The sequence below is a fragment of the Bicyclus anynana genome, chromosome 5 (genome assembly GCF_947172395.1).
Source record: "Bicyclus anynana chromosome 5, ilBicAnyn1.1, whole genome shotgun sequence".
Taxonomy (NCBI): Eukaryota; Metazoa; Arthropoda; class Insecta; order Lepidoptera; family Nymphalidae; genus Bicyclus; species Bicyclus anynana.
This window is the reverse complement of record NC_069087.1, coordinates 12702805-12729136: the sequence shown is the minus strand read 5'-3', so window position 1 is coordinate 12729136 and position 26332 is coordinate 12702805. Positions and strand designations below refer to the sequence as shown.

Sequence of the window (26332 nt, the reverse complement as noted above, 5' to 3'; positions counted from 1 at the left end):
CACCAGCAGGTGTAACGAAATAACCTCAACTCAATCAAGATTTACGATTCGGTACAAGTACCCAAGGGGGTGAAACTTCCGCACAGTTCGCTTACGTAAAATATTTTGTATGAAGTGCCGTCTTCCAGCGCTCACGGTACAAAAACTTAAGCGAAGTTTTCTCAGGCACAATATAGATGGCACGCATGAAGCACATTATTTGATTAAAATCACTCCTGTTCAGTCTATGATAGTTTAAAAAAATATAGTTTCAAATATGACAGCTAAACGTCTTTGATTTTTTTCTGTTGTTGCTATAGTGATGTTTATGTTATGTCAATAAAAAGTCAGCACACAATCGGGATCAGAGTTTAATTTAAAACAAGTGGTGAACGAAAAATATTAAAATAAGATGTAATCGGTACAAATAAGTGTTTATAATGGGTATTTCTTGTGGATTTGGTGTGCATAGTGAATAATTAACCATGGAACATGCTCGACCACCATCGGAATTATGCTCAGAAGGCGGCCCGGTGTGTCGCGAAACGGCGTGGCGAAAATGTCGCCAGCAATTTTACGAATTCTTAAAGGTGATCAGTGGTTATTTATAATCATAAAAGTCAATATTCATAGTTGGTGCACTAATGTTATCAGGCTGCTGAAGTGCATTAAGATATTTTCATAATCACAAAAGAAAAAATAAATCGTTGAATAATAAGAATCTTCTTTTCTTTCTTTGATTAAAAATCCTTGAATATTTGAAGGATTATTGCAATTTGTTTCCTTATTTCTATATATTTATAAAAAGCTATTTTAAATATTTGGGTACATTAGTATTATATAGTGAAATAGGTGATTTTGTAAATATTATGTTTATGTTAATTTTTTTTCATTAATAATTCTTATATAAGAATCAAGGAAAACAAACAGCAATAGTCAATACAACTAAAATATAGATTGTACTCTTAGAGAGAACGCCATCTATGGGTAGCCAATAAATCTAATTAGAATGCGCCATCTAGTGATCACGGTACATAGCTTTTTTTAACCGAAATGAGAGTTGCGTATCTATCTCAATATATAATGTATCATCTATGCAAGTACCTAATAATTCTATGATCAAGACATATTTCCTCTATTCTTTTTTATTTTTCTTTCAAATAGTTACTTGTACATCAAACATAGTCTGTGGTGGACTGGATAGGCTAAGCAAAATTGCAAATTAATGTATATGAGTAGCCAGTAGGTATGTTAGCATGCATTTAAAATAGTATTTGCTTTTGTCTATGGTAACCTTGATTAATAAAAAATATTGGTACTCGAAAAAAAGGCGGGAAATACATGCATCTAAAGTGTAATTAAATAAGGTCGGAAAAGTATAAATCCGATTGAAACACAGTTAATTTATTCATTTGAAGAAAAAAGTAATGGAACGTCTAGAAAACATGCTAAAAACTTTTACCAAATGTAAAACTGTAAGGTTAATTTTATTTTGTGTATTTATTTGTTTTCACTTATTAATTAACATTAATAAAGTTAGGTAACCAATGTTTAACAAAAATGGTTTACCTACTGTGTACGTTTACAGGTATTAAATATATAAGGCTATTCAAATTAATAATATTATCAAGGTATTTTGACAAAACGAACAATAATAATAAACTCTTCTCACAGGTATCTATTGAACTTGAAAAAGAGTTTGAAGTAATTGTTTCTTTTTAGAACCTTGATAACCCAGTGAATATCTCTGCCTCCGATTCTGGAGGGTGTGGGTTCCAATCCGGCCCGGGGCATGCACCTCCAACTTTTCAGTTGTGTGCATTTTAAGAAATTAAATATCACGTGTCTCAAACGGTGAAGGAAAACATCTTGAGGAAACCTGCATACCTGAGAATTTTCATAATTGCATGTGTGAAGTCTGCCAATCCGCATTGGGTCAGCATGGTGGACTATTGGCCTAACCCCTCTCTTTCTGAGAGAAGACTCAAGCTCAGCAGTGAGCCGAATATGGGTTGATAATGATGATTTCTTTTTAAGGATTTTGTTAGTCTAAAGGAGGAATACAAGAAATTAAAAGAAGCAAATTCAAAATTAGAATTAGAACTGAAAGAAACACGAGAACTTGAAAAGTCCAATCGATATCATTTGCAAACTTCTCGTGAAATGATTGGTAATCTCCAAGACACTGTATCACATTTAGTATACCTCAAAAGGGACGCAAAAAGAATTAACGATGAACTTGTTTCAAAAGATATGACTATTGCATCAATGCAAAAGGTACGAGCATAACTACAAAGAGTTAATATTAGTCGTTGGCTGGTGAGAAGCTTCGGTGGCAAAGACTTACTTACCAGCCAAGCGATTTAGCGTTCTGGTGCGATATGTAGAAACCGAAAGGGTTGTTGATTTCATCCTTCTCCTACCAAGTTGGCCCGCTTCATCATTCATGCTTCATCACTTACCATCAGGTGTAATCGAGGGCTAACTTGTAAATAAATTAAAAATTTCATATATTTTTAGTATATAGATCATTTTAGCTGGTGGGAGGCTTCGGCCGTGGCTAGTTACCACCCTACCGGCAAAGACGTACCGCCAAGCGTTTAGCGTTTCGGTACGATGCCGTCAAGAAACCAAAAGGGGTGTGGATTTCCTCCTAACAAGTTAGCCCGCTTCCTTCTTAGATTGCACCATCACTTACCGTCAGGTGAGATTGTAGTCAAGGGCTAACTTGTAAAGAATAAAAAAAAAATATCATCAACATTAACAGCCGATGGACGTTCACTGCTGGACCTAAGCCTCTTGTATGGACCTCCTAACAACACGGTCTTGAACTGCCAGCATTCAGCGGCTCCCTGCAACCCACTTGATTTCCTCAGTCCTAGTGGGGGGTCGACCAACATTGCGCTTTTCGGTGCGGGGTTGCCACTCCAGCACCTTGGGACCCCAACGTCCATCGGCTCTTCGAACTATGTGGCCTGCCCATAGATTTACGATTCGGTACAAATTGTATGGGCCTGCCAATTGTCACTTCAGCTTCGCGAATCGCTGTGCTGTGTCCCTTACTTTGTTTCTGCGGATCTCCGCATGAACAGAACAGCTTTTAATGCATAAAAAAAAATCGGTCCCGGTCACTAACATTAACATCAAACAGTGATCGTTAAAGAATTTAACAATATCTCCCTAAATCTGCCAACGCGCATTAAGCAGCGTGGTGGGTCTAAGCACCATATCCGCTCTCGTATAAGGAGGGAGGCCTGGCGTGAATCGTTAAAATAAAATTCAAACAAATCCAATATTCATTCATTATGTCATGATTTAATTAAAGTCGAAAACTTAAAGTTAAGGTTCCAAACTCGCCTTGGTCCGTGAAAAACCCACAACAACCTCACAAGGCTGTGAGAATCTGATTGTTTTACAGGATAAAGAAAATATGGAACAAGCATGCAAAGAAAGTCTGGAACAGATACGTAAAACACACGACAGTCAAATCGAAGAGTTAACAGTCATCAACGACAAAAAACGTAATTGTCTAATCTTTAACTTTATTACTTATATGAATTAGCGCCGTGATAGCCAAGTGGATATGATCTCTGCCTCCGATTCCATAGAGTGTGGGTTCGAATTCAGTCCGGGGCATGCACCTCCAACTTTTCAGTTGTGTGCATTTTAAGAAACTAATTATCACGTTCTCACACGGCGAAGGAAAACATCGTGAGGAAACCTGCATACCAGAGAATTTTCTTAATTCTTTGCGTGTGTGAAGTCTGCCAATCCGCATTCGGTCAGCGTGGTGGACTATTAGCCTAACCTCACTCATTCTGAGAGGAGACTCGGATTCAGGAGTGAGCCGAATATAGGTTGATAACGAACAAACTTATATAAAAGCGAAAGGTCACTAAGCACGAAATCTCGAGAACCTCTTGACGTATAAAGATGAAATTTGGCAGAGAGGTAGTTTAGTTTGTAAACTCCGCTGAGAACGGATTTTGCAATAGGGCCGGATTTAGGGGTCTAAGGGCTAACACGCTAGTATACTATGTTGATCTTGTGATGACCAGATATTCGTCACTTTATAAAGAAGTGTTTGCGAGCCCATACTCCTATTACTGGACCGTGGTGGCTTTGGGAGATTGAGGAGGAGCAGGTTTCAAATGTTCACACCGTCCAAGTATTAAGAGCAGTTTAGTATAGTCGGATGCAATTTTTATGAGGTCTCGGAAATCAGCTCGTCGCAACGCGCAGGTCATACATAAAGTCAATAAAGTCGCGCGCGGGGTGATGCCGTCGCCCTTTTATGATGCCGCTGTTACCTAAAATCTTGTATTGCGTTGCGTGTTAAAATGAATTTACCTGCATTGGAGCAGTGTGGTGGGTCGAAGCTCCATAATATTCCCTCTCCTATAAGGAGGGACGCCTAGCCCTGCAGAGAGGAATGGAGAAAATATTTGTATTGTTAGTTCAACAGATTCAATATGACTCCGACACCAAGATAGCTGAACTCACCTGCGTCATCGAAGAACTAAAAGACAAATTTAAGGAAATAGAAGAGGCTAATAGAGATAAGGTATTCATTTATTATGGAACACGGCTACAACTCACGTGATACAACGTCGGAGTGTGCCCGACTTACTACTAGTTTAGAAACCATACGGGGCCCTTAGTCATGAGCTGGTTCTTGTTAACGGGGCACGATTCACGAGGTTGAATCACGTTAGTTTTTGCCGTGTTTCATAATAAATTTTTTTGAATTACACTCATGATAGTTCAAATTCCCAATTAGGCTACTCTCTCTACAGATTTATTTTGCGTATTTTTGCCTTCCTTACTGCCGAAGTTAACAGGCCTGTGGTTCACAAATGAGAGGTCCTATGTTCAATTCCCAGCTCGGATCAGTTTAGGATTTAATAATTTCTAAATTGGCTCAGGTCTGGACTGGTGGTAGGAATCGGCCGTGGCTGGTTACCACCCTAGTGGCAAAGACGTACCGCCAAACGATTTAGCGTTACTATAAAATGTCACGTAGAGACCGTCAGAGGTAAAGGTAAAATAAACATCAACCTCTTCCAAGTATCTCCTTTCAGTCAAATCCATTTACCAGTATTTCATGATTAACCAACAAAGCAAACATTTACGTTAAGGCCTATAGAGTCCTATAGACTTCATACAATTTTGAGCCATCTCCGTCCAGTAAAATAATGTTATTCTTTAATTCTTCTCCCAAGATGAACGTAGTGGTGCTAGAGTATGAGGAGAAGGTTCAGAGGAGTGCCGTAGAGACGAGCCAGCTGCAGGAGCAATTGAGACTGCTGGCAGCGCGTTCTGATGCCAACATTGAAGTCTACCGTAGGGTAAGCTCTCAGGGTTTGTTCTCCTTACCTAAATATGAACGTAGTGGTGCTAGAGCATGAGGAGAAGGTTCAGACCGTAGGGTAAACTCTCAGAGTTTGTTCTTTTCTAAAGAAGATTTAAAGTAGGCTCTCCAGGAAGTACTTAAAGATTCTCTTCAGACATCCTTGAAACTTAGTACTGATTAACCTATAAGCTATTTAATTGCTTAGGGAATCCCGTCCAGGGTGGCACTTCAGACGACTGAGAGAAAAAAAACGAGCACACGGAAATCAATTTCAAAATACGCACAATAAAAATACAATATTATAATGGAATATGCAATTTCGAAAAAAATATTCAGGAATTGAATCACTCAATCAATCAATTTATTTATTAGCAGATACAAAAATCTAATGATTTTCCAAACCAGTGTATAATTTCTAAAAGTTCAATTATGGTACATATTGCGTTTTTTTGCAAAAATTACCAATACTATTTTATTTTAAATTAATCTAAATATATATTATTAGATATTTTATATTTCTAAGATGTACCTATGTACAAAATATCCGACATGTGCCTTTTTCGAAATTGCATATTCAATTAATTTTAATTGTATCCAAGACCTCATTTTCGGAAATCGAACAGGAAAACTACCATATTGGTAGTTTTATATATTGAGGCTTGTACATTAGAACATTGTATAAACATTTTTGTGTATCACCTGCCACAGAAAATCGAAGATTTGGAGGAGAAGTTGAAACAGAAGCGATTCAAAGAATATTTAGCTCAAAATAACTATGCCTCTCAAAGTTCACAGTCACAAGTCGAAAATAAGGTAGAGCGCCCGTATTCCGCGCAGAGCAAGCACGGAACTATGGAAACTGTTAAAGTCAATTCCACTCCTGTAAATTATATGCAAACTGTCAAAGTCAATTCCACTCCAGTAAATTATATGCAAACTGTCAAAGTCAATTCCGTCCCTATTCGTTCTTACCCGAAACCCAATCAAGCGTCAAGCTGGAATAAAACCCCAACACTACAAGTTATGCACCGTGATAATAAAGTACAGAATGTACAGAAAGACGAGAAAACATTCTCAATTAAGAAGAGAAAACTTTATAGCGACAAGGACTATCTAAATCAGTAGGGTGCATCATTTTTACTGACAAATAGCGGGACACTTATTTTTGTAAAATGAACCTGAGATAGCGAGACCTACCTCTTTATAGGAAGGCTGAAAAGATTTATGCCTTAAAAAAATGTCGTAAATTCAGGATGTATGACCAACGATCTTTGCTTGTCCCATTAGGGAGAAACTAAAGGTGAATTGAATATGTCGTCAAACGTTGTGGCAAACTATTTTTGCTAAAGTAATGATTTCATTATTAAAGTAGGACTAACAAGATTTTTTAAGATTTATGTAAAATGTTGGTTAGTTAGGGTAGAACAGGGCCGGAGATGGGCAATTTCAATTTCAGCCTTCCTAAAATAATAAGTGGCGTGCATTCCATAGATGCAAAATGCACAACTAACCCTTGAGAAGCCAGTACGAACTTGTATTGGAGAAAAGTTTTCCGACTTTTATAATTTGTATGTAGAATCCCTACCCTAGCTAAAAACCTTGTGCACACCACTGAAAATAATGTAAATATGTCTAGCCATTGCAGGTTAAAAACGCTCGCTATACAATTTAAAATAAAATGCACGTTTAGAGATGTCTTGGCGTTGTTTTCATTTCCTTATGCACTTTCACTTGTTGATTCTTCATTCTTATACGCCCGTGTGTACATACATTGTTGGATTAGAGCAAAAAAAGAAAAATTAGAATAGATCACAGAAAAAAGACATTGTGAGCGTGATTGTTACCGCAAATAATTACGCATACTTATAGACGGAGAGCTAGACAGCCAGACCTACATCATTTTATAAGCTGGAAATTTGTTAGCTATTGCTCTTACCATAGGTAAGTCATCATCATCATTATCAACACATATTGGGCTCACTGCTGAGCTCGAGTCTCCTCTCAAAATGAGAGGGATTATGCCAATAGTCCACCACGCTGCCCCAATGCTGATTGGCAGACACTTCACACACGCAGAGAATTATTAATTCTCTGCTATGCAGGTTTCCTCACGAAGTTTTTCCTTTACCGTTTGAGATAAGTGATATTTAAATTCTTAAAATGCACACAACTGAAAAGTTGGAAGTGCATGCTCCGGACCGGATTCAAACCCACACCCTCCGGAATCGGAGGCAGAGGTCATATCCACTGGGCTATCACGACTCTATAGGTAAGTAAGGTAGCCAATTATGGAGTTTGGGCCGTGGTGGCTTTGGGAGGTAAGGTTTCAAGGATTCAGACCCTGAACCGTCTGAGTATAGTGTAATTTTTTATTTTTATCGACAATATATTATAAATAGTCGCCAGTCACTTATCTTCGCGGCAACCCTTCGAAAAACACTACTCAAGATAAAACTTTAAAGGTCTCTTGAAAAGAGTTTCCCATGAAATTACGTGTCTGCCGAATGAGGATATAATTTCTTATATTATGCCGAGGAAAATATAAAAAAATTACACTTTTTACTTAATAGGTTGAAGGTATGGATTCTTGAAACCTGTTACCTTCCAAAGCCACCACGGTCCAGACTGCCCCTGTAGCCAATTGGCACGTCGATTCTCTTTCTACGATAGCTAACGCTTCTTAAACTAGAAAAATTTATGGGAATGACATTTACTATCGACAGGTCACGTGATCAAGATCTGTCATTCCCATATTTTTTTTCTAGTTTTCGAAGCGTTAGCGATCAAAGAAAGAGAATCGACGTGCACTTGGCTACAGGGGCTGCTTATGTGGCTACCTTTAGTAGGAGCGTGAGCTGACAAACTTTCAACTTTTATAAAATGACGAAGGTCTGGAGTTCACGGGCTCTTAGATTATTAGACTGATGTATCTAAACAAAACGTTTAAAATTTTCCAAGGGAATTGTTCTTCTGCTTTTATGTTTGAAACTAAATGATTATATACACAATAGGCAGTTATTTAGTGTTATAGATACTTGCTACCCAATATAGTTACAGAAGATTACATTAGCTACGAAGTTGCTTAATAAAAAAATCGTTTGTCATTCATATGTGCAACGAGGTCATGATTGGGTTCTATTGCTCAGTACACTATCCCAATATTAATTAGTTGGTCTTACGCAATACATTGTTGGTAGCTGTAACCTAATAACTACAACTTCATTCTAGTGAACTACTAGTTGTTTGTATTAGAAATAGATCCTAGAAAATGTAAAATATTACTAAATATATAGAGACGCGCGGAAGAGCGTCAGCCAAATTAGAGATAACAGCGACAAGTACTGTTAGTACTCAAAACAACCAAAACGATAGGAGCCTAAATAAAATACAATATAAATGTTAAAATGGGGGCCAAATTCAATATCACAAATGTGTGTCGTTATCGAGTATGCCAACAAAAGAGATGATATCTAAGTAGGTGCCAAATTCTATAGATTATGAACTTAGAATACATTACTAGTAGCGTCTTTACACGAACCATTTGAACATGAAATTTGGTTCATAAATATTAAATCCCGTAGGCTTATCTAAAATACTAAATGTTAAAGGTAACTACAGTTTATATAGTTGGTAAAATTTAATATATCATCAAATAGACTAACTATTTGATGATATATAATAGATCGCATCGAAGAACGCACATTTTTATGTCATTACCCAAAGACGTGCACGCACATCTTATCTTAGTGTGAGTGGACGTGGACTTCAAAAAATATTTATTTTAATCCGTTAATTATGCCTTCGTGTTCATTTTGGAAGTGTAAAAACACAAGCAACAACATGAATAAAGAGAAATGTGTTACGAGTGATGACGTACTCAATGTGCGAAACCAAAGACAATTCCGCGACGCTTTGAGGCCCATCTAACGATCTACGATCGATGTTATTTATGCTCCAATCGTTTTGGTCGTTTTGATTAGGTACCTACGCTACTGCAATGCATAATAAATCACTTCGTAATATAAAAAACGTATTTTTTGCTATTTCCATAATTACTAGAGCAATGTGTCTAATAGGTATTACGAATAGCATAATTTATGTTACGTAAAACTCTTCTGCCATTTCGTCATTACAATAATAAAGAAACATTCTTTTTTGATCGTGTTTTTTTATGTAGTGAATAATGATACGAAAAAAGCAATTTGTTACAAGCACGTTGCTATAAAAATGTTAGTAATTAACCATCTTTGCAGTTTGCACATGATTATTCATAAGTTACCTCACTATAGATGATGCTGACATAAAATTGAAAGTATTCTCAAAAAATACAATCTAGTTGCAAAATAAATTTATTCAGATGCCAGATAAATCTAATAGAAAAAGAAAGTAAGTACTTAAGTAGATACCTATTTATATTATATTATACCTTTAACTAATTGTCATCCATTAAAATCGTGTCTCTCACTATAATCTATGTGGAAAGCATGGAAAGTTAACCACGCTGTAGTTTACTTAATATTATGGAAATGAAAACTATTACTGCGACTAAGTAGAGAGTTACTCCATGTTTACAGTGGATAATAATACTTATAGGTAGGTACCAGTGGCGAAGAGTCCATACAAGCCGATTCCCTTTTTTAACCTTGCTTTGTGTTGTGTTTTAAAAATCCATACATACATATTCATTATTGTAATAAATATGTATGGATGTACCGATGAAACCGGAGTTTGTATCAAGCGGTGTGATTTTCCTTTTCTTTGGTGACTTCATCATTATCAACCCATATTCGGCTCACTGCTAGTCTCCTCTCACAATGAGAGGGGTTAGGCCAATAGTCCACCACGCTGGCCCAATGCAGGTCGGCAGACTTCACACATGCAGAGAAATAAGAAAATTCCCTGGTATGCAGATTTCGTCACGCTGTTTTTCCTTCACCGTTTGAGACGTGATATTTAATTTCTTAAACGGCTTAACTTAGTCAAAATTTCATCTTTCGCTACAGATACCCACTAATTAAACATTTTTGAATCACAGCAGATCTATGATATAATTGATACAATATTAAAACGTAGGTATATCCGCAGATAGATACCTATTTAAATGGTTAGTTAAATAATAAGATAGGAACCATTTGAACAGAACACGTTAGTTTTCGAGATCTGTTTTTACGATTATAGTGCAATAAAATTGAAAATAAAAAGAAACTCAATTTCAAACAATCATATTTTATTATCTTTGGCCATAGCATTAATTTTAAAAGATGAGATAATAATAGATTTACATTAAAACTATCAATAAAAGATTTACATTAACTCTAAAATATGATGATAAGTACATAGTGAGGAAACTTCTCTTTATATAATTTTTGAATATCTTAATGTTATTTAATATATAGTATCTATTATTTAATACTTAATTAATTAATTCGTTGAAAGAAATTATTTGGCTTGCACTCACCAGGACCATAAACAATCAATTTAACTATAGATTTAACGTTTCAATTCATTACAACTTTTATTAAATCTTAGCGTATACATAATTAGAAGCATTTTCCATTTGCTTAGCCTGATAAAGATAATGTGCATGCTACGATTTCTTCGGTAATACTAATAAAAACATAATATAAAATTATGAAGTTACACACCTTTGTTACACTACTTAGTAACTCTAAAATCTCATAATTCCTTGACTTACTTAAAGGAAATACAGATTATTCTTACATACAATGCATTCAATTCTATTACTTACATAAATACAACAGTTGTTCAATAACTCAATAACTATATTTGCAAAATCATAGGAGTACAGCCTTCGTTAATAATTATTTTATAACATTCTGAATTACAACTATACATGCAATAGCAAATACGAAGATGATTTAAATTAGGTAAATTTGGCGGTCAAAGATAAATTCAGAAAATATAAAAAAAAATAAAAATACAGAATATTTTTGTTAAAGTGATTTCATCAATGATTTTATACTATTAGATGTACAAGTAGCACTAGCGCTTCGAAACTGAGGCGACAAGTCACCAATTGCCTTAATTTCATTCAGACGTATCACTATGCGAAATTAATTTGAGCATTCGTACCTTAATATTCTATCTATATATATATATAATGAGTAGTTTTCCCAGGAAGTGCAGAAACTAAAAATACATGGTAGGTATATATCTATTTGTGTTATAGGTAAATATTAATTGTAGGTAGTATTTAATATTCTTTACAAGTTTGCCCTTGATAACAATCTCACCTGATGGAAAGTAATGATGCAATCCTAGATGGCTAGCTTGTAAGAAGTAGGATTAAAACCCACTTCCGGTTTCTACACGTCATCGCACCGGAACGCAAAATCGCTTGGCGGTACGTCTTTGCCAGTAGGGTGGTAACAGTGCCACCAGCCGGTTAATTATAGTAAGTATGGATTATTATTGTTGGTTCCGAATAATTCTATCCAGAGAGTTCCAGCTGCAAGAGTAATCAATTTGTAGGTGCCCATATCGTGACAGATGGAAATTATCAGGAACTGATTTCGGCATTGGTCGCGCCCAGTCTTCGTATTCCGGTGACAGAGTTTCGTACGCGTATTGCTCGTACGCTTCTGTCAATCTGGAATGAAATTATTGTGGTATTTATTGAAAAATATAGTAAACTCCTCGACCCGTGTAGTTCTTGCTTCCGTAATAGTGGGATGCTAGTCTATGACACTTAAAAATAACGTGACTTTACATTGGTAAAAGAATTTTCAAAATCGGTGCAATAGATCCAGAGATTACCCTCTCACCACAAACTTTATCTCTTTAAAATATTATATAATACTCGTATAATATGTATTAGGTATAGAATAGCAGTAGCTCGTAGTTAATCCTGCTATTTCCATATTCCTATTTCCATGGGAATACAGAGATAAAATATAGCATATGTTATTCGCTCATAATGTAGCTTTTCATTGATATAAGTATTTTTCAAATCGGTCTTGTAATTTCAAAGCGAACAATCGGTCAGGTTATTTATTTGTTTTTCACGAATAGCGTGATAAACAAACAAACGCACAAATCTTTAATTTTTAAAATATTTTTATAAGTAGGTACAGATTATAACTTTTAGTAATACCACAGAAAAAATATGTACAAGTACTTGAAATTTTAATATATCTATATTACACATAAATCGCAAGAGACCCAGGGACAGGACTCGTTTAAAACTTTGTCGGTATATTTGATAGGAGGTCGATAGGGAAGTGAAGTGTGCTAGCCACTCACCATCCTATTAACCCCCATGCCTGCAGCGCTAACAACTTGAGATGCGATAAACCTGCCCCTGTAGCCGAGTGGCAAGTCGAGTCTCTTTCTACGATCGCAATCGCTCCGAAAACTATAAAAATGTATAGGAATGACATTTGCTATCGACAGGTCACGTGACCAATATTTGTCATTCATTTTTATAGTTTTCAAAGCGTTTGCGATCATAGAAAAAGAATCGACGTGCCGCTTGGCAACAGGAGCTGATCGTGAGTTAGTTGTCCTCTGCATGCACATCGCGACCAACACACGATCAGTTTAATTGGATGTCAAGCCGTTAGCGCAGTTTATTAGATGGTGAGTGGCACTGTAAGTCCTACAACCCAACAATGTGCACAGTTTAATAAACAAACGCCTGTTAAACATGCTAATTAAAACCAGATTGGCCATAGGTTCGAGTATACCAGTAAATTAACAAATTAGATACCAAAACAAGGTCTTAACTAGGTGTTACTTAATATCGTGTCAGACAACCAAAACTTAATGCGGCCGCAATCTTTTTACATTCCACAAACTCACACTAATTACGATAATTGGGGCCAGGTAAATAATAATATGCATTAAGCATCGCAGGTATACGGATGCGTTCACAATTACCTATACGTTCTAGCCAGCTGTGCTATTCGCTAATAGGGTCGCTTTTAGAAAATGAAAGCCACTTAACTCGTTTGACATACCTATAGTTAACTAGCGGACGCTCGCGACTTCCTCATTAATTCAGTTTTTCACAAATCCCGCGGGATGGATTTTTCCGGGATGAAAAGTAGCCAGAGTAAAATCTATTTCCTTTCCAAATTTCAGCCAAATCGCTTAAGTAGTGGCGGCGTTAAAGAGTAACAAATATCCATACAAACATTCGCGTATACAAGGAGACGCCTGGGATGTCGTTTGCGTGGAAATCTCTCTTAACAGTCATTCATACATATTTCAATCTGTTTTTTCCCCTGTTCCTCTCTCTAACATAAAAATTATAAAAACCTTATGTAAGTAATTTTAATGTTAGTATCCGTAGGTCACAGCGGCGAAGAATCAATACAAGCCGATTCCTGACGTGTTACCGTTTAAAAATCCATACAATATATTCATTATTGTAACGAATATTGTATATATGTATAGTACGTATGTATGGATAAGTATATAAGAAACCTTAATACGCTGGTCGCTGTATGAATTCCCTTTTCTTTGGGTTACCTTCGACACTGGTAGGTCATCACTGTGAATCTATGTCACAAAATGGAAACTAAAGCTTATTAAGCTTGCTAAAACATTAAAAAAAAATAAAACTTGATAAAACAGAAATATTTCTGAGAAAAAGTATTCAACGACGAAAAGGCAAGACGAGACACTCGTGTAAATCGGGACACCCTGAAAATATTACTAGCTATCTCTTTATGGTTCCGATAGCACAACAAGGCAATATGATGAATTATGGACTTCATAAATAAAAATAAAATAACAATGTGCACGAAGTTTAATATTTGCAATTGCTTGATGCCCTCATCCGTGTCAATACAAGATGGATTAGATAATGTGTACGAGTATTATACAGTTGGTTTCTTCATTACGTTTCGCACCAAAATGTAAAATTTCTAACCACACAGGTTCGTGGCCTGTATTACTTTCTATGTACCTACTAAATTATTTTTATTAGATTAGGTGATTTAATCAATTTAGCCTATGTATCTACCTACACACAATAATGTAGGTATCTTTAGGAAAGTACTTATTTTTGTGACGGTTTATTAAATGTTCATAAATTACTCTAACAGTTTGAAAACAACTCATAATTAGACATACCTCAAAAATATTAAACTATCTTCTAAGTTCTCAATTGCTATAATTACTTACTTATTTAGACATACAGGGTGGCCCATAATTAATGGATAAAACGCATAAGGTAGATACACCACCTAATTATCTAAAACTAATTTGTATAGTTTTCCAAAAATCCCTAGGGTGACCAAGTTATTTTTCTTTTTCGGATTTTAAACATTTTTCTATCAATACTTATATTATATATAGGGTAATCTCTGGATCGGCTGAACCAATTTTAATGTAAATTACACTGGAAGATAGATGAGGTGATTGAGCAACACAAAAGGGTACTTTACTCCCGGAAAATTCTATCAAAACCGATTTGTTAAAAAAAAATTGCAGTATTTTATTGTGTAACAAAAAGGTTAATTAATAACGTCTATTACAATGCATCGAGATTTGACATTTTCATAATAATAATTTGACTAAAGATGTCTCATTATTCATGATGCAATCTAGAGGTCAATGCTAGGAACAAGTTTCTCTGTGACTGTGTGATAGCAAGAAACGAGCTAGATTCTCACAAGTGCGACTTTCATTTGCAGTTAGCAAAAACTGGCATACGTTCACACGATGGATAGACGAACGTTATATTACCAGTGAGATGTTATTAAGTTTAGATAGTACTAAACTAAATTTAAGTTGCACAAAAAATGTTGAACCAGAAAAATTAACTTTCAAATTAAAAATTGTTTTGGCGATGCTCTTCAATTATTTTTTTTTTATTATTATTTTAAAGGATTTTGTTAATTACTTCTTTTCTAAAAACAAAATTCATACTAATACGATTAAACGAGTAAAAAGCTTACAGCTATTAGTTATTTTTCTCTAGTTTCCAGTTATTGGTTAGTTTTACGAGTAGTATTACCTAATGCTACTCGCCGCTGTTTTAAAGTCAAAAGTCATTTATTGAACTGGGCTTTAACTAGGCTTAGTTTATAAGCACTTTTCAAACGAAACATCTGGTTATGTAATGATTCTTGGTGATAACTACAGTCATCAAAAACTTTAAATTAAAGTTATGAGGGTTCCAAACACGTCTTGTTTTGTTTGCTAACTTGGTCTTATGGACTGTCCCTCTAAGTGTTGTAACATTTCACTGCGGTACAAAGAAACTCATGTATAGGTGGTTGCTAGCCCGACCACGATGGTTTGCGTTTTTCTACTGTTTTATGTTTTCCGCGGAACGCCTCGCCGCGAGGTTTTGCTGAGAATGGGAACTTTGCGTTCAATTTAGTAAGTAAAAGTAAATAAAAAGTTAATTACCTATTATTAGACATAAACAAACAGATGTGCGATACAATCAATGGAGTAAAACGCATAGAAATGATTAGTGGCACACCGCACAAAATACAAGTAACAAATTGGTTGCAAAATTTTGCGGTTTAATAATGCTCTCAAATTAAACGACATTCTTTATTAAGTATGTACTTGTAATTACATAATTTAAAAAAATAATCAAAAATTAATTTAAAATTTATCATTTAAATGGGTTCATCATTTAAATTATTTTTTGTTACAAATATAAAGATTTTCAAGATATTAGCACTATTAAGATGAAAATTTAAGAACAGAGTAGTTGTAAAAACTACTAAATTACTCTTTAGCTTTATAGATTAGATATTTTTTTAAGAGGAGTTAAATTTAAAGTAGGTACGTCATCTTGTACCTCATACTAATTATAATTAGGCATTACTGACTTACTGTATAAAACTGTTAATTTTGTTTGTTCCTTGTTACGATAAGCTACTCGTATGCAGCGTAAGAACTTGTAAAGCCTATAGCGGAAGAATTCGCGGTCAATAGCTAAAAAATGCTAAAAATAATTTATGCTAGTTACTTACTTACGACCACAGAACAGGCAACGCTAAAAGCTAACGCTTACGACAAATATTATATTTCGTGCTATCTATAAAACTTAGGTATAAAGATTGCACGTGACGTAGGATAGGATCATAATATACTAGCGGACGCCCGCGACTACGACCGCCACGCCTACCAACTACGAACTATCTCCCTGTCAAATTTAATTTTTTTAGTCAAGCTGTTTTCGATATTTCGTGAACTTTAGCTTTTATAATATAATAGTAGCAAACTCCCGCGACTTCGTCCGCATGAAACTTAACGTAAACTTTGAACTCTTATTTCACCCCCTTCTATGTATATTTTTGAATGTTTTTTTTATACAGGTAACAAATAGCCCACTAACTCTTCAACCCCTTTTCAACCCGTCAGGGGTAGAATCTTGAAAAGTCTTGAATGTATAATGCCTTATTTTTAGTATTTTTTGGTAGAACAGATACTAATTTTTATGTAACTTGAAAAGTTACATTTGGACTTTCCATACAAACTTTCAACCCCTATTTCACCCCATTTTGATTTTATTTTCGCGACAAAAAGTACCTACCTATCCTATAACCTTCTTTGTATTCTGCTCTCAAATCGTGCTAAATTTAATTTGATTTCATTAAGTAGTTTCAGCGTGATGCCCGGCCAACAAAAATCACGGACGGACAGACAGACAAAAAAAAATAAAAACATTTTGGCTTCAAAATCGATTATTATGTTTCGTATATAACATAGTACTAAGTGCCTAGCAATCATATTTGGCAGCCAATTCTCTTTTAATTATAATTTCATCTAACGATCTGGACTGGAGAATGTAATTTATTTTATTAAGTACTAACAATTAGTTTTCCAATAGTACACTTCCCTAAATCATCAGTATTATGGAAATTTAAAAAAAAAACATTAACTCGATACTTATTGTTTGAATTTACTAAATCAAGAGTTGCGTGATCTTAATGTACAAAATGGATATAAATGCGGTACCTAGTTTTAAAAATTGTATGTATAAATGTTTTACCGTTCAGCTCCTGCAGATTAATTACAATTGCGTGGTTGAATAAATAATCTTGAGTCATATTAAGATATCGTTTTACCTCGACCGCGACAAATATTAGAAACTCGATGCATGTGGGTAGCTTAAATAATTATGGAGATTGCATTAGCATTTAGCGCGATTGCGTGCTTTTGAGTGATAGATATAATCTTGAGGAGGATATGTTGAGACTCGTTGGTACAGTACTATATCATATTTTGTTAGTAGGTGTGCAGCCTGAGACTAATTACATAAGAACTAATATCGCACCCAAATTCACAAACAGATTTGTCTGTCACTTTGCCAGGAAAACGAGCTTAGATTAGGTTTTATAATTCTGATACTAAACTAGAAGTTTTTTAACTGTATTTTACATTATTCAAATACACAAAAAGGTATTTTCACGGAGCTCTTTAGCCGACGAACACGATTACAACTATGAAACATCGTTTCATAGACAGTTTTTATAATCGCATTAGATCATTGATCATATACTTTGAAAATAACGTCTAGCGAGGCAGGTCCTTATGTAATTAGTCTGAGTATGCAACAGATCTTCTATACTATAGTATGCGCATTATCATCTGAGTCGTCCGGTCATAAAAGTCAAAAAAGATAGGAATGTGCAGCGCGCCTACCTGCGCACCCTAATTATCGATAAACGGCTACCTGCGCACGTGCTAATGATGAGTCAATAATGATTTGGACGATTCTGATTGGTCGGTTTCTAATGTAATTGCATTGCGTATTTTTTTTGCTATAAATGTGTTTACTGCAATTAAATAAATACATTCATGTGTTACTCGTTGCGCACTATGGATACTAATATATAATAAATTTGGCAGAAGACGAAGATTCTGATGATGAAGACTCAGATGAAGATTAATTTTATTTAGTTAATAATTATATAATATGAAATATGTATTATATTAAATCAAATATTGTTAATTTTTTTAATTTTGTGAACAAGATACGATAATAAACTTTACTTATCGATAATATGTCTTTCATTGTTACACCCTTCACTAGACGGCTCCATAAGACCCATAAGTGCAAGCGAGATAGATATAGAGAAATGATTTATGGCCCTAAGACTCAGTTGTTAATGCTATTAGTATAATTATTAATTATATTAGTATAATAGCATTAACAACTGAGTCTTAGGGCCATAAATCATTTCTCTATATCTATCTCGCTTGCACTTATGGGTCTTATGGAGCCGTCTAGTGAAGGGTGTAACAATGAAAGACATATTATCGATAAGTAAAGTTTATTATCGTATCTTGTTCACAAAATTAAAAAAATTAACAATATTTGATTTAATATAATACATATTTCATATTATATAATTATTAACTAAATAAAATTAATCTTCATCTGAGTCTTCATCATCAGAATCTTCGTCTTCTGCCAAATTTATTATATATTAGTATCCATAGTGCGCAACGAGTAACACATGAATGTATTTATTTAATTGCAGTAAACACATTTATAGCAAAAAAAATACGCAATGCAATTACATTAGAAACCGACCAATCAGAATCGTCCAAATCATTATTGACTCATCATTAGCACGTGCGCAGGTAGCCGTTTATCGATAATTAGGGTGCGCAGGTAGGCGCGCTGCACATTCCTATCTTTTTTGACTTTTATGACCGGACGACTCAGATGATAATGCGCATACTATAATTTATTTCAATTAATTCTAAATTCAGTCCGCAGCCGTCAGATACGTTTCGTATGCATCCTGTAATATTTTTTTTGATTCTTTATTTCATAATCCTAAGTAGATTTTTTGGTTAGGTACTTGCAACAATAAATAGTTTCATGATATTAGTTTCCTTTTTCAAAGGTTTGTAGGTTGACCTGCAAATATTTACTACCTAACAGGTTTGAAAATTTTCAAATTAAACTATGATCTACAAATCTTACTAATAAAATCTTTTTAACAAAAAAGTCGAACCGACTTCAAAATCACAAACATGCAAATGCATCACTGTGTTGGCACCGCCTTCAAAGTGATCAAAAAGTAGCACTATACAATGTTATTGTTCGCCTTTTAGTTCATGTTTGTAATTTTGAAGTCGGTTCAACTTTTTTGTTACATATGTTGATTTTATTTTCTGTTTTTAGTGTGTCCTTGCATAGTGATTGAAAGCGCCACAGTAGGAGCAATTTCGGTTATTTTAATTTTAACACAAAATTACTGAACCGATTTTCATAAAAAATATATGGTACCAATTTGGAAGTGTACTCTTACAAACAAAAAAAGAATTTTCAAAATCGGTTCAAAAATGACGAAGTTATGAGGTAACAAACATAAAAAAACATACGCGTCGCATTGAGAACTTCCTCCTTTTTTTGAAGTCGGTTAAAAAAATACTGAATTAGGATGTCCCAAGGCATAGAACAAAATAAAACACTGCGCAATACCACAGTAAAACGTTGAGTTTACAAAAGTGAAATTGCAAATATAGGTAGGTACCTACACAAATATAAACTGTTGGCGCATAACTGTCTGGCACAAGTCATAGCTACTTGCGCAGAATAAATTATTGCATTAAACATATCCAGCTGTTTATATCTATATCTAATATTTTCACACCAGTCCGACCAGTTCATTGATTTGAAGTTTTGAACGGCAAAAAGATATAAAAAATAAAAACCGGCCAAGAACGTGTCCGGCCACGCGCTTTTGGGTTCCGTAGATTAAATGAGCACTATAAACCCAATCTGTCTGATAATCCTAAAACTTCATGATTTAAACGGCTTGAGTTAACGCATCACTGTGTTGACACCGCCTTCAAAATGATCACAAGGTAGCACATACGATGTTATTTTCCGCTTTTTAGTTTATTTTGTGATTTTGAAGTCGATTGTATTTTTTTAAAAAAAGATTTAATTTTTCCGTTTTAAGTGTATCCTAGCTTATGTAATGAAAGCGCCAGAGTAGGTACGGGCAATTTCGTTATGTTCATTTTAACACAAAATTACTGCACTGATTTTCATGAAAATTAAATATGACCAATCTGAAAGTATACTCTTTCAAACAAAAAATAATTTTAAAAATTGGTTCAGAAATGACGAAGTTATGAGGTAACAAACATATAAAAAAAAGAACAGACGCGTCGAATTGAGAACTAACCTCCTTCTCCTTTTTTTTGAAAATTAAAAAAGAGAAAATAAATTTATAAAAATGTGTTATTGATGTATGTACTCGTATATCAAGCTCGTACCTGGATTGTCTCCGTTGCTTGCCGTAACCATTCGCCATTACGTAGTCAGGCTGGTGTTGAAGCGACACCCTCGGCCTCGGAGGTTGTATATACGGATTGGGCATCGGCACTGGCCCGTAGAGACTTTCGTATACCATAGGGTTCACCATCGGCACGTATACTGGCTCCTCGATGTACATTGACCTTCTTCGTTCCGCTGTAACATAAAACAACTTACAGTAGATTTTTTTTTTTTTATTCTTGACAAGTTAGCCCTTGACTAAAATCTCACCTGATGGTAAGTGATGATGCAGTCTAAGATGGAAGCGGGCTAACTTGAAAGAGGAGGAGGATGAAAATTCACACTCCTTTCGGTTTCTACACGACATCGTACCGGAACGCTAAATCGCTTGATATACATTAAACAAGTATCAGTAAAGTTAATGTATGGGTACACACTTGCTGCCTCATTGGTCCACGTGTGGTCAATATGGTTGGCTATGGGTCACAAGAACTTGGGTCGTAATATTAAATAGTAGCTGATGCCGCGCGCTTTCACCCGCGTAGTTCACGTTCCCGTAGGTATACGGGGATTATATATAGCCTATAGCCTTCCTCGATAAATGGGCTATCTAACACTGAAAGCCCAGTGGATATGACCTCTGCCTCCAATTCCGGAGGGTGTGGGTTCGAATCCGGTCCGGGGCATGCACCTCCAACTTTTCAGTTGTGTGTATTTTAAGAAATTAAATATCATGTGTCTCAAACAGTGAAGGAAAAACATCGTGAGGAAACCTGCATACCAGAGAATTTTCTTAATTCTCTGCGTGTGTGAAGTCTGCCAATCCGCATTGGGCCAGCGTGGTGAACTATTGGCCTAACCCCTCTAACTCTGAGAGGAGACTCGAGCTCAAACTCTCTTAAGAATTTTTTTATAAAGCTTGAGTTGCCTCAAAAATTCCTGGACAAACTATTATTAACCATTATTATCTATTATTAATTACAAAAGTTTATTAAAACACAACATTTTACAGAAAATGGATGGCAATATAAACAGTATTTTATGATATGCATCTGTAAAAAAATACGATTTTTTTACAGATGCATATCATAAAATACTGTTTTCCAAAAACTTTACTTGCATTAGGTCTTTATAATCGTAAAGGTGCGATTTATTCGTTATTATAATATTAATAATGTGCTTAGGTACGTGAATTTTTATGTTTATTATAAATCTTACTAATGAAATTTTGTTGACGCAATAAACGCGTAATGCGAGTAGGTGAGTAGGTTCTTACCTATTTCATTTTCATAAAATTACTGGAATTATTGGATAATGTACCTACGGCATTATCAGTTTTGTAATTTTCTCGTAAATTGTACTAGGTAACTACAAAGTTTACGATTTTTTTTTCTTAGTTTCTGTTTTCGTCATCTAAACAATTCCTATCAAGAAACCTAGGTTTATACTAGATATACTTATAGGTTCCTTGTTAGGAATTGTTTAGATTAGAATGGAGAAGGATTTTACTTAATACGAGTTGGACCAACCCGTATTAAGTAAAATCCTTCTCCAAAACAGGTAGGTGCTTAACGAGTAGGTAAAGTAGGCATTACAATAATTCTGCATCTCTGAAGTGCACGTCTAAACCATAAATCACTCCATAAAATTTCATCATAATTTTTTTCATGTTATAAATATACTAGCTGACGCCACGCGGTGTCACCCGCGTGGTTCCCGTTCCCGTAGGAATACGGGTATAATATATAGCCTATAGCCTGCCTTGATAAATGGGCTATCTAACACAGAAAGAATTTTTCAAATCGGACCAGTAGTTCCTGAGATTAGCGCGTTCAACCAAACAAACAAACTCTTTAGGTGTATAATATTAGTCGCTTCTTTATGACTAGCTCGTAAATAAAGAATTTTATTAAGGCTCTTATAATAATAATTAAGTAAATTAGACTGTAATGTTCCAAACCGTTAATAGGGTTATAAAATGGTTATTTACTGGCAGGCGTAAAGGTTTAGGGGTTTCTATTTATTATTATAGCTTGACAAGTTCGTTGATAACACTCCCATGATATGCGGGCGACGAGGGGAAGGACTGTGCAGGTGTGAAGTCGAGCGCGCGGGGCAGAGGGAACGACTGCGCGGGTATGAAGTCGTGCGCGCGGGGCATCGCTACCTCCCTCCCGACCAGTCGGGTGTTACGAACGAATTTGCCAAGCTATGTTTATTTAGCATCGTTTAAGTCACAGATATAAGAAGTCTTAGCTTTGGCTCTGTAACTGTTATGTGAAACGTTCAAATATTTATCAGTTATTAATTTTTCTTTCCAAAGAAAAGTTTAATGAAACTACCTAATTGACATTAAACTCGTATATCTAATTAGCTGCTACAAAGCATCGTTCCGGAACGCTAGATCTCCTGGTATTTACGTCTTTGGCTGATGGTTTTTAGCTAAGCTATAGGCCATGACGATTTTTTATTATATAGGTTATTTATAGCCAGAAATGAATAGCTTATAATATAGATATAGGTTAGACAAGGAAATAATTAGATAGGTATCTACTCGTATTCCTGCGCTGAATATCTAATCCGAATTTAGTAGGATGAAATCAAATTAAATCAATGGAACTTGGACCCACTATGGTATAGTCTTTCGCACAGTCTTTCCCCCCGTCGTCCGCATATCAAGGGAGTGTCATCAACGAATTTTCCAGACTATACTTCCTGAGCCTGTGTTAGCCAGACCTTCGCAATTTTATAATTTTTTTTTATTTCTCCTACCCTAAGTAAGTAGGTACGGTAGTATTGAGTTTAGACTATGGTGACTTTGGCGTTAAGAGGTTTTAAGGGTCCAGATTCCAGAACCTCAACCGTTAAAAGTATAACAAACTAGCGAACGCCCGCGACTTCGTTCGCTCTTGGACCTCCTTAATTCGACCCTTTTGCCATATCCATTCTTAGTGGATACCTATTATAAACTACCTCACTGACAAATTTTATCTTTATATCGCCCAGTGGTTTTCGAGATTTCGTGATGAATGATCTTTCGCATTTATATATTAAGATTTAGTCTCTTAGACAAGAAGGATTTTATGGGTTGTCTCATTATGAACAACCCATATTCGGCTCACTGTTGAGCACGAGTCTCCTCTCAAAATGAGAGGGGTTAGGCTAATAGTCCGCGACGCTGGCCCAATGCGGACCAAATGCAGACTTCATACACGTAGAGAATTATGAAAATTCTCAGGTATGCAGGTTTCCTCACGATGTTTTCGCTTCACCGTTTGAAACACGTAATTTAATTTTTTAAAATGCACATAACTGAAAAGTTGGAAACCAAGGACCGGATTCGAACCTAGGCCCTTCGAATAGCATACAGAGGTTTATATATATTATCTTTAAAAAGAAATATTATTTACCTACCCCGAAAATATTAATTTTATAACACATGTTTCTTGAACATTTTTAATTAATTATCGGTAAAGAATATAACCTCACAGAAGGGGAAATACTCCCCCAGCACCCTGTACATTAAGATTTATGTAGGTAGGTTACTCACGCATTGGTCTGTGAGCATAAGCTGGCATATCGTTGTAATCAGGAATGTGTCTGGACATCCTCCGCCCGTAAACAGGATACTCTGCTGTCACATCCTCTGCGTACGAACTGCGCTTGTGCGGTTTCGGCTCCTCTCCGGAATCATAAGTCTTAGTTGGCACATAGTAGAAGCTGGCGCTAACCGGCTCCCCGGCGAAGGAATTCATTTGCTCTTGACTGGAGTCCGGAGACTCTCCCTGCAACATCCCGAAAGCATCGTTATCCCACGGATCTAAATACACTCGATTACTTGGTGGAGGAGTCTTTTCTTCATCCCCTTCGCTGTCGAAATCCACTGCCGCCCAGTATGGACTGTTCACGTGGCCCGGCATTGCTGGTATTCAAAACACTGGCACTCAAATTGAAATTATCCACACGCTTTCCCAGTTTGGGTACACTATTAACAGCAGTGCTCACGTCCTATCCACACATGGTTGGCTGTTTATATGTATTCGCTGAGCAATGCTTATATTTATTCCGAACACAACACGCGAGAACATTCAACAATGCGATGTGAATGCAATGCAATTGGCGGTGAACGTTAGTCTTGCACGCGAGCGTACGCGGCGGGATTTTCTTTTGGAATAAGCAAAAGCATTGAACAATAATATCATTAGGCACCTACTTACTTGCGCTCGTGTTGAAAAGTGATAACGAATGCTATGTTGTGATGCCTTCTGTCCCATAATTAGGAAAGTAATTAAACAAATTCTTCTTTTTTGATAGACACGTAAGTATATAAGTTAGTGTAGGAACTTAGTACGTAAGTATGATGTAAAAATTTATTAACCGCTTTAGATTATTTTTAGTTATACCCACAGATTAAGGTATAGGTACATAATATACCTACCTATTCATAGAAAGTGATAGGTATGATTAATTTATTGCCTAATTCTCATTTTTCTTTCTTACCTAATTTATTATGGTAGGTACGTACTTACCTATATTTTCGCACGATTCTAAGACAACATAACTTATCTATATCTAACCAGTCGGTAAATCCTAATATTCAATTCAGGAGGAAATGTAATGTATAGGTATCTGCTTCAATGTTTCAGTGGTTAGCTTTTGCGGGTCCGTATTGTGAGGTTCAGAATTCGAGTCCCGGTCGAGCTAATAAATTGGGCGCTGTTTATTCATTATCAAACTATTTTAACGGCCCGGCCTCCCTCCTTATAAGAGAGGGGATAGCAACCCACCACGCTGCTGCCATGCGGGTTGGCGGGATTACGATTAGCTAATGTAGGAACAGACGTTAAAATAACGGCCACTATCAGGTTACCAAGGGTAAGTAGAAGTCACAGGACATAGTCTTTATGTATTAAAAAAAAACGGACTGTCGAAGTCGAAGATGGAAGCGGGCTAACTTATTAGGAGGAGGATGAAATTCTACACCCCTATCGGTTTCTACACGACATCATACCGGAACGCTAAATCGCTTGGCGGTACGTCTTTGTCGGTAGGGTGGTAACTAGCCACGGAGAAGCCTCCCACCAGCCAGACCTGGACCATTTAAGTAAACCTCAATCGGCCCAGCCGGGCATCGAACCCAGGACCTCCGTCATGTAAGTCCACCGCGCATGCCACTGCGCCATGGAGGCCGTCGAATTCCTGTCTTTGGTTCCGAGCTGAAAGAGATTTGAGGAAGTTACGCAGGACCAGACTAGCCCCTGTATGTAGCCAAGTGGCACGGCGGCGATTCTCTTTCTACGATCGCATACTCTTTGAAAAGTAGAGAAATGTATGGGATTGACAGATCTTGATCACGTGACCTGTCGATAGCAAATGTCATTTCTATAAATAAGTACATTTTTTTAGTTTTCGAAGCGTATGCGATCGTAGAAAGAGAATCGACGTGCCACTTGGTTACAGGTGCTGGGACAAAAGCTGACAGTAGACATACAACGGAACGATAATCACTGTCTAGATTCTTATCTTTCTACGCTGGAATCTTTAGTCTGTGGTTTTTATTTGTGTGCGCTTTAGATAAATAATAATTGTTTAAATTTATATATAGGTGTCAAAGAATTTTTCATTCTATTTGATGGAAAGTTTCTATTTTTCATCTTTAAATAGTTCTACAATTTTATTCTGCAATGTAATGTCAAACTGGCTTGTCTCAGTTTCTTATGGTTGGCAACACTGGTTCGCGCCATAATTGCGTGAAATGTCAAGAA

General features: G+C 35.9%; 2 protein-coding genes across 3 annotated transcripts; one reads left to right on the top strand and one right to left on the bottom strand.

Moving 5' to 3' along the window:
- Positions 1-464: 464 nt before the first annotated feature.
- On the top strand, positions 465-10841 carry LOC112043760 (uncharacterized). Its single transcript, XM_052881869.1, has 6 exons — positions 465-512; positions 2017-2256; positions 3398-3500; positions 4437-4543; positions 5202-5327; positions 6041-10841. The coding sequence occupies exons 1-6, from the start codon at positions 465-467 to the stop codon at positions 6455-6457; spliced, it is 1041 nt and encodes a 346-aa protein (XP_052737829.1). The 3' UTR covers positions 6458-10841.
- Positions 10543-24937, bottom strand: LOC112043740 (uncharacterized). Of its 2 annotated transcripts, XM_024079290.2 has the most exons (4): positions 24785-24937; positions 24118-24352; positions 20567-20762; positions 10543-11942 (listed from the first exon to the last, which is right to left on the bottom strand). In XM_024079290.2, the coding sequence occupies exons 1-4, from the start codon at positions 24839-24841 to the stop codon at positions 11762-11764; spliced, it is 669 nt and encodes a 222-aa protein (XP_023935058.1). In that variant the 5' UTR covers positions 24842-24937; the 3' UTR covers positions 10543-11761. The 2 variants fall into 2 exon arrangements, with proteins under 2 accessions (XP_023935058.1, XP_023935057.1); XM_024079289.2 differs by lacking the exon at positions 24785-24937 and having other exon boundaries at positions 24118-24752.
- Between the last annotated feature and the right edge of the window lie 1395 nt (positions 24938-26332).